Source organism: Mobula hypostoma, chromosome 21 (genome assembly GCF_963921235.1).
Source record: "Mobula hypostoma chromosome 21, sMobHyp1.1, whole genome shotgun sequence".
NCBI lineage: Eukaryota > Metazoa > Chordata > Chondrichthyes > Myliobatiformes > Myliobatidae > Mobula > Mobula hypostoma.
Genome location: NC_086117.1, coordinates 42,266,383 through 42,275,626, shown reverse-complemented (window position 1 = coordinate 42,275,626; position 9,244 = coordinate 42,266,383). Strand labels below are relative to the sequence as shown.

General features: G+C 40.4%; 1 protein-coding gene across 4 annotated transcripts in view; it reads right to left on the bottom strand.

Moving 5' to 3' along the window:
• Positions 1-2,153: 2,153 nt before the first annotated feature.
• Positions 2,154-9,244, bottom strand: part of LOC134359944 (uncharacterized) — a 41,900-nt gene continuing 34,809 nt past the window's right edge. For 3 of the 4 annotated variants that reach the window (XM_063073816.1, XM_063073818.1, XM_063073817.1), the window contains 3 exons: positions 7,662-7,723; positions 5,169-5,307; positions 2,154-4,139 (listed from right to left, as the gene is read on the bottom strand). In XM_063073816.1, the coding sequence (XP_062929886.1) occupies positions 3,376-4,139; positions 5,169-5,307; positions 7,662-7,723 (965 nt within the window). In that variant the 3' untranslated portion in view covers positions 2,154-3,375. The remainder of the gene's footprint in view (positions 4,140-5,168; positions 5,308-7,661; positions 7,724-9,244) is intronic. The other variant, XM_063073814.1, reaches the window with a different exon arrangement.

Sequence of the window (9,244 nt, the reverse complement as noted above, 5' to 3'; positions counted from 1 at the left end):
CTAAGTGACACGGGAAGTTTTAAAGAAACAAGGGGATTCATCACCTTCTATTTATTTGAGGTTTTCAACCAAACAGAAACGCCTTGATGGAGTGTAATGAAAAGGGCGTATTAAGCCACGCTCAAAATATTATTCAAAGGAATAAGTTGTAAAGTAGCATTAGTGAGGAAATTAAGGCTTTGCCATTTGAAGGCATCAATGGTGGGCAGTTACATTTGGGCAAAAGGTAGCTGTTGTCATCAAGGTTGCATGCCCTGGAAAAGTTGATTGCTGTGGAACTGGAGTATCTGGATGAAAGACAATTTTGGTTTTAATAGTGAGGGAGTGAAAAATTGAATCAAGGGTTTTAGTTAAGGGGTTTGATAGTTACAGAAGTTAAAATGAATGGAGAGCCAAAGTTTAGTCAGCTGAGTTGGAAAATACAGATGTGTGCCAATTATGAAAGGCTTCTTCCAGAGGTAATGGGGTGGAGATGGTTCAGGTGAATGGTGGAAATTCAAGAATGTAATCAGAAAATTTCTTTTATATTAGAATAATGGGGATCTGAAGCCAAGTGTGGTACAGTCCATAGGAACCCCTGCAATTACAGGCACATTTCATGAGGATCATTGGTGGTAACCAATGTAGCCTTAGTCTGAAAGTGATTCATCCTGATGAAATATAACCTGTAAGACAGGTTAAAAAGGAAAAGATCCCTTACAGACCAAGGCAAGAGACAATTATATTTTATTGGGCACTAAGGAAATGGGAAAAAAATGACTATTTTGTACCTGCATTTATGGAAAAAGACAATCCTAAAAAGAAGCAAAGAACTACAGGCCTATGGTGAATGAGGAGATCAAAGACCTTAGTATTAGTAAGCAATTATAATCAATGAAACTGAAAGCGATTAATCCCTGGGACCCAACGACCTGCATCATATTTTTAAATATTTCACTAGAGCCTGTTGAAGTACTGTTGTCACCTTCTAAAATTACAGAGATTCTAGAATGGTTCTCGAAAAGTTTAGAAGATATCCCCATTAAATATAAAAGGAAACAGGGAAGTATAAACCAGTGGTAGGGAAATGCTGGGATCTATTTTCATACTTAAACATCGAATAATAGGATTGGCCATATTCAACAAGGATTTATGATAGGGAAATCATATTTGACATCCATTTTTTTTAAGGTTAGGACTAACAAGATAAGGGCCAAACAATGGATGTTTTGTATCTGAACATTCAAAAAGTTGTTGAAAATATGCCACAAAATTATTTTAAAAAGAGAGCATATCATTGGGGGTACACACCATAGTGGTCTGAACATTGGTTAATGGACAGAGAGCAGAGTTGAAACATGGAGACATATCATTGTGACTGTGCTAGTGGGGTATCACTGGGTCCAGTGCTGGGGCTCCAGCAGTTTACAGTCTATATCAAAAATTTGGATAAAGAGGTTGTGTAATAATTCTGAGTTTGCTGATGATAAGGCATGTGGGCTGTAAATAGGATACAGAACCCTTTGGGGAGATAAATACTTGTAAAGTATGATATTATCTTCTCTGGCAAAATAAAATATAGAAAGACATTGTATTAACAAAATATAGAAAGACTGTACACACCAGCCACGTGGCAAAAAAAGCACAACAGCATCTCTTCCACTTCAGGCAACTGAAGAAGTTTGGCAAAAGCCCCCAAATCTTCAAGACTTTCTACAGAGGCATCATTGAGAGCATCTTGACTGGCTGTATCACCAACTGGTACAGGAACTGCACCAACCTTAATCGCTGGGCAATGCAGAGAGTGGTACAGACAGACAGCCCAGCGCATCTGTGGAAGTGAACTTCCCTCCACTGAGGACATTTACAGCAGCAGGTGCAGAAAGAAGGCCTGGAAGATCATTGGGGACACCAGTCACCCCAGCCACAAACTGTTTCAGCTGTTTCCGTCTGGGAAACGTTACTGCATCATCAAAGCCAGGACCTACAGGCTGTGGGACAGGTTCTTTCTACAAGCCAATAGACTTATAAATTCACATGTCTAGACATAACACAAAGATTTTTACTCCCTCATGTTGTGGGATGGATGTAAGCGTTAAATAAATAAGTTCAAATAAATATTTTTAACTGATGGGACATTGAAAGATGTTGGTACTCATTGTGACTAGTGGTCTTGTACACAAATTATTTAAAAGTAATGTGGTTTCACAAAGTAGTAGAAAGTGAAATGGTATGGTGGGCTTTATTGCAAGAGAATTTGAATACTAAAGTTGTCATGCTGCAGTTACATAGGGGCCAGGTCAGATTGCATTTGCAAATTGTGTGCAGGCCCTCTCTCTCCACCAAGATAGGACAAAGGTACAATAAAGGGAGTGCAGCCACGTTTCATGATTTATTATTAATGTGAGAAATAGGAGCAGGAATAGTCTCTCTAGCCCTTTGAGTGTACTCCAACATTCCCTAGGATTGTAACTGAGTGTGAAAAGTATAAAGCACTATGGGGCTTGACAAAATAGATGCACACTGATTTTTTTTTTGCTGGCTGGAGAGTGTCTAGAACCAGTCATGGTCTCTAATTAATAGGTTGGATATTCAGGACTAACAGAAATTATTTGACTCAGAGGGTAGTGAATCTCTAGAATTCCCTACCTGAAAGGCACATTCACTAAATATACCAGAGATCAAGATTTTTTTTTAGATATTAAGGAAATCAAGGAACGCAGAACTATGTTAGGAAAGTGATGCTGAGGTAGAATATCAGCTGAAATCTTAATCATTGTCCACCCGGGCACACAAGGCCAAATTAATTTGTTTCTAATTCTTATGTCATTAAAATGTAGAAATAACTGAGGAAAGAAAAGCAAAATAGAAAATAGCAAGAAAACGTTAAAATAACAAAAATTACATTTTATAATTTTTTTACTGCATGTAGTGAATACAGCCAAAGAAGGATAAAAATTAACACATTTCAGTAAACCAACAGCAAGTAGAGGGGAAAATTTGTAATGTAATGGACAATAAATTGATTGCTTCAGAAAGCACAGGCATTCACAGTACAGTATTCCTCTGATCCAGTAGGAGTGCTGATCTGGCGCTGAATTCCAGTTACAGTGCAACTGCGCAGACTGGTGTTTGACTGAGTTGTCTCTGGGCCTGAAGCAGAAAATAGATTGTAAAACAACCGCATCAACACCCTCCAGCTTGGTCAGCACAACTCACTGTAAAAGTTGATGTTCCTAAATCATGGAGTCTCATTTGGAAAAAAAATCTGTTTTGTAAATTTTTAAGTATGAAAGTGAAGAAAGAATCAGCTTGTGTTGATAATTCTCCTTCTGTTGCTAATGTTAAACTTCAGTCTCTCTCTGATCCATGTTTACAATATGTGAAGATAATATTTCAATGGGAGCTGCCGTCAACACTTTCAGCAACTATTGTAGCATTCTGAGGATCTTCAGATCTCTCATCATTCCTCTGTTCCCAGATCAAAACTGTGCTTTCAGTGGCAGCTCCCAAATCTTGCTGTTCATTTCTTTCCGTAACTGGAAGATCACTCTGATAATTATTCCCTTGATCTATTATTGGAATCTGCAATTCTGTGGCAGCACTGGGATCACTCATTACTGCAACTGTAAAGGTGTTCTGATCCTCTGTGTCTACCCATTTAGTTTCCTGCACTTCATTTCTTTCAACAGTTGGGAAGCTGCTTTGGTCCCTGGAGTCTCCCTGCTCCATTGTCAGAGGCCCTACATCCGTGACAGTGCTGAGATCTTGCAGTTCATTCTCTTTGGCAATTGGAAATCTACTCTTGACCTCAGAGACCATTTGAGGTTTCACTTCAGTGGCAGTGCTGAGATCTTGCTGTTGATCCACTTTGTCAATGGGAATGGTACTCTGATCCTCAGAACCCACCTTTTCCACAAACGAAGGTCTGACTTCAGTGGTAGTGCTGAGATCCTGCTGTTGATCCTGCTCGTCAATAGAAATGGCCCTCTGGTCCTCAGAGCCTGCTTGTCCCACTATTGGAGGTGTAATTTCACTGGCAGTGATGAGATCCTGCTGCTCTTTCTGATTATCAACAGGACTGCTACGCTGGTCCTTGAAGCCTGCCTGTTCCATTGTTGAAGTTCCCATTTTAGTCCACTTTGTACTTTGCACCTCGGCTTCAGGGTGAAAATAAAACAGCATTTAACATTATCTGTACAGGAACACAGGTGAAAAATCACTGAAATTTACCCTTTAAAGAACCAAGCCATTAATTTGCTCTTTTAGATATTATTCCTTACACATGAAACATTTTTTGATTATCACCTGAATTTTAATGGTGAGAACTATATCTACTTCTATGAAATGTAAGTGTAGGCTCTTTGTTTGAGTAACATCATAGATTGTGTTGGGACATGAGGTGACCACATGTATGTGTTTTTTTAACTAACCCTCTCTATGAATGTTCTGAAGAATCCAAGAAGTAAAGATTAACTCATGCGTTGATGCAATAAACCACGGAGAAAAGCCTCCGGAATATTCCAATAGTTAAAAATGCTACCCTTAAAAATACCAAAAAATAAATAAATGTAAAATGGAAATGCTCAGCAAGTCTGCTAGTATATGTTGAGCGGAAGTGATAGGATTAATGTTTAAATAGCTTTATGTTGGAATTACTCTCTGTCAGGGGTTCCCAACCTGGGATCCACGAACCCTTTGCTTAATGGTATTGGTCCATGGCATAATAAAGGTTGGGAACACCTGCTCTATATATATTTTGATATTCTGCCTGGACGGTTGAGAGCTGGAGTTGCTGAGGAAAGAGATGCGGATGTGGAAGTATATTATAATCATGAGAAGATTTAATGAGATAAATTTGAAGGGAGACATAGTGAAGAAAGTGAACAGGGTAAAAGAGACAAATTAGAGTTAAGAGGCACAGATACACAACATTTATTCATGGTCAATTCTAAGAAGAGATGGTGAATCAGAAAAGGAAAAAAAAGATGCTGTGAAACTAAAGTCAATTCTAAATATTGCACCTTACTTTTCACTCTACAATAAAGAGTAGTTGGCCTGCTGGATATTTCCTGCTTCCTGTAGTATTTCAGAAGTTTACTTCTTGCAGTCAAAATACTTACATTTCTTTAAAAAGTCCATAGAACATTTATTAGAATACACGACAGTAATGAAACACACTACTTCACCTGGAGACTCTATCAAGATATTGTTCTCCTGTGAATACACAGAGGTGGTTAAACTTGAGCTCCCTGTTTCTTGTAATCCAGGTTCAGCCATTAAAAATTTGCTATCCATAATAATTGATGGAGTATCTCCTTTCATATCCTGAAATGAAATAAACAACTTGCGAATTGATGATGTACTAACGTATAGTCAGGTTGTAATACCCAATGTGATGTACCGGACTGAATAATTCCTCAGTTCAGTGCCAACCTCAGCTGGCTCATTGCTGTATTCCTAAAGCTGAAGAAAAGGATAGTCAGTGTCAATACGCACATCTCAGAAATAGCTTTATAGAACTAAAACATGTAGAAAAATGATGCATTATGTGGGGCTGCTTTAAGTTTTCTGCTACTCTAGCCATCCCCATTGGAGGGCCAGACACTCTTTTTATCAAAATGGAGACCAATACCCAGTCATTAGTATCCATAAACAAGAGAAAATCTGCAGATGCTGGAACTCCAAGCAACACACACAAAATGCTGGAGGAACTCGGCTGGTCAGGCAGCATCTATGGAAAAGAGTACAATCGACGTTTTGGGCCGAGACCATTTGGCAGGACGTGGTAGCCACAACTTTGTTTTACTTTTCCCTTGAGATGCCGCAACAGGAGAATATGCTGGAAAAAAATTTCTTTATCAATATTTTAAAATGAGGAAGCTTCAATTCCAGGTTTCCAGAATCAGAACTAAGCACCCTCAGGTCAAGAACAATGTGATTAAAGGAGACATCATACTGTCTTTACCACAATGCACATCAAGATTACTGAACAGGAATGGGTGGGTTGTCTCACAAGGGGAATGTGGACATCCTAGCTTGCATTTACATGAGTTTAGAAGAGTGTAAGATCTTAAATGATCTGAACACGGTGGATATTTCTCCTTTGGGATAATCTAGAGCTAAGAGTAATTATTTATTAGAAGGGGGATTTTTAAAATTCTCTCATGAAAGGCTTGTACATAATGGTTAAAAATGCTTGCACAACCTGATTTTCAATTATTATAAAATACAGAAAATTTAACATGTCCACATATATGTATGTATGTGCGTGTGTGTATATATATATATATATATATATATCATATGATAGTGTATGAACATCACATGATCAATGAAGTGTTTTTCACTTATTTTCTAATTATTGAATGAATTAAATTGAATTGAATTTATTTCTTACATCCTTCACGTACACGAGGAGTAAAAATCTTTACGTTACATCTCCATCTGAATGTACAACGTGCAATTTATAGTAATTTGTAATAAATTGTATGTATAACAGGACAGTCAATATAACATAGAAATACAATTGTATCAACGTGAATTAATCAGTCTGATGGCCTGGAAGAAGAAGCTGTCCCGGAGCCTGTTGGTCCTGGCTTTAAGGCTTCAGTACCGTTTCCCTGATGGTAGCAGCTCAAACCGTTTGTGATTGGGGTGATTGGGGTGACTTGGGTCCCAATGATACTTCTGGCCCTTTTTACGCATCTCTCTCTGTAAATGTCCTGAATAGTGGGAAGTTCACATCCACAGATACGCTGGGCTGTCCGCACCTCTCTCTGCAGAGTCCTGCGATTGAGGGAAGTATAGCTCCCATACCAGGCAGTGATGCAGCCGGTCAGGATGCTCTCAATTGTGCCCCTGCAGAAAAGGATCCAGGATTTGGGGACTCATGCCAAACTTCTTCAACTGTCTGAGGTGAAAGAGGCTCTATTGTGCTTTTTTCACCACACGGCCGGTATGTACAGACCACGTGAGATCCTCGGTGACGTGTATGCCAAGGAACTTAGAGCTGTTAACCCTCTCAACTCCAGATCCATTGATATCAATAGGGGTTAGCTTGTCTCCATTTCTCCTGCAGTGCACAACCAGCTCCTTTGTTTTTGCGACATTGAGGGAGAGATTGTTCTCTTGACTTCCTCTCTGAGGGTGCTTCGTATTATTTGAGATAGGCTAATCAATGTAACATCATCAGCAAATTTAATTAGCAGATTGGAGCTGTGGGTGGCGACACATTCATGGGTATAGAGAAAGTAAGGGAGGGGGCTCAGGACACAGTCCTGAGGGGCTTCTGTGTTGAGGGACAGAGGGGTAGAGGTGAGGGAGCCCACTCTTACCACTTGCCAGTGATCTGACAGGAATTATTATTCCCACATGGAATTAGCAACATCTGGATTTTAATTAGCACCATATATTTACTTGCTGAAGTATGGACGACACCATGAATAGGCTTTCTGTGCCGATTACCAGAAAGTACCAGAGAATGTGCCTCCCTGTGAACCCATCTCTTGAGGCCCTTATAAGGTGAGTAGAAATTGCCCAGTATGTTTTGTGAAGGAGCTTTGTGGTCAAAGCTCTAAATATTTGGAATGGAATTTTGAACCCAGCTCTTGGATATGGGACTGGAGTTGGAGTGCTTGATCAGAGACTGGATTTCGAGAAACTAGAAGTAGTCGACTTACCAGTGTATCAATAGGATCAACACCATTTGTTGAAAGGACAGGAGAAGGTGGGTGCATATAATCTGCAGGCAAACACAAAATATAAAATCCTGTCAAGTCTGTAGCTTCATTTTACACCAGCATTCCTTTGAAACATACTTGCAGGAGATTATAACTTATGTAGAACAATAAATTCTTACAGCATTGAAATGAGCAGCACACCCTTTTGCCCATCAAGTCAAGAACCCATTTACACTAATCACATTGATCCAATTTAATTCTCCCCACATTCCCATTAGCCAACCCAGATTCCAATACTCACCTTCATACTAAGTGCAATTAACAGTGATAATTACCATGCTGTACTCCTTTGGTAATCTCTCTGGGGAAAACTGTCTACCAATATCATTTATAAACCTACTGATTCCCACAGTTGTCTTGACTATACTTCATCCCACCCTGTCTCCTATAAAGATGCCATTCCCCTTTATCGGTTCCTTAGCCTCCACCACATCTGTACCTAGAATGAGGTTTTCCTTTCCAGGACATCACAGATGTCCTTCTTCTTCAAAGAATGGGATTTCCTTCTTCCACTATCGATACTGTCCTCAGACACATCTCCTCTGTTCCCTGGACCTCTGCACTCACCCCATCTTCCCACTGCCTTAACAGGGATAGAATTCCCCTTGCCCTCACCTACGACCCCCATGAACCTCCGCATCCAACACACCATTCTCCACAAATTCCACTATCTTCAACAGGAGCCTATCACCCTACACGTCTTTACCATCTCCCCACCTCTCTGCTATCCCTCCCTCCATGATTCTCGTCCATTCATCCCTCCTCACTAATCGCCCTCCTTCCACTTATCTCGGTGAGTGGCGTACGTGCTACATCTGCCCTTTCACCTCCTCCCTCATCTCTAGTCAGGGCCCCAAACAGTGCTTCCAGGTGAGGAAACACTTCACCTATAAAAATGTTGGGGTCATCTAGTGTATCCAGTGTCCCTGACGTGGCCTCTAAATTGCTGAGATCCTATGTAGATTGAGGGCGTGCTTTGTTGAGCACCTTTGCTCCATCTGAGAAAATCAGGATTTCCCGATGTTCAGCCATTTCAATCCCAGTCCCCACTCGTATTCCAACACGTTGGTCCATGACCTCCTCTTCTGCCACGATGAAGCTATTCTCAGATTGGAGGAGCAACATCTTATAATCTGTCTAGGTAGCCTCCAACCTGATGGCATAAACATCCATTTCTCCAACAGTAGGTAATTTTCCCCCTCCCCCTTCTTTATTTCCCCACTCTGTCCCCTCTTATCTCTTCTCTTCACCTGCCTTTCTGTCCCCTTGTTCCCTCCTTCCCTTTCTCGCATGGTCCACTCTCCTCTCCTATCAGATTCCTTCATCTCCTGCCCTTTACTTTTACCACCTATCATCTCCCAGTTTCTTACTTCATCCCTCCTCTCCTACCCAACTGGCTTCACCTATCACTTTCTAGCTTGTTCTTCTTCCCCTCCTCCCATCCTCTTGTTCTGGCATCTTCCTCTTTTGTTTCCAGTCTTGATGAGGGGCCTTGGCCTGAAACATCGACTGTTTATTTATCC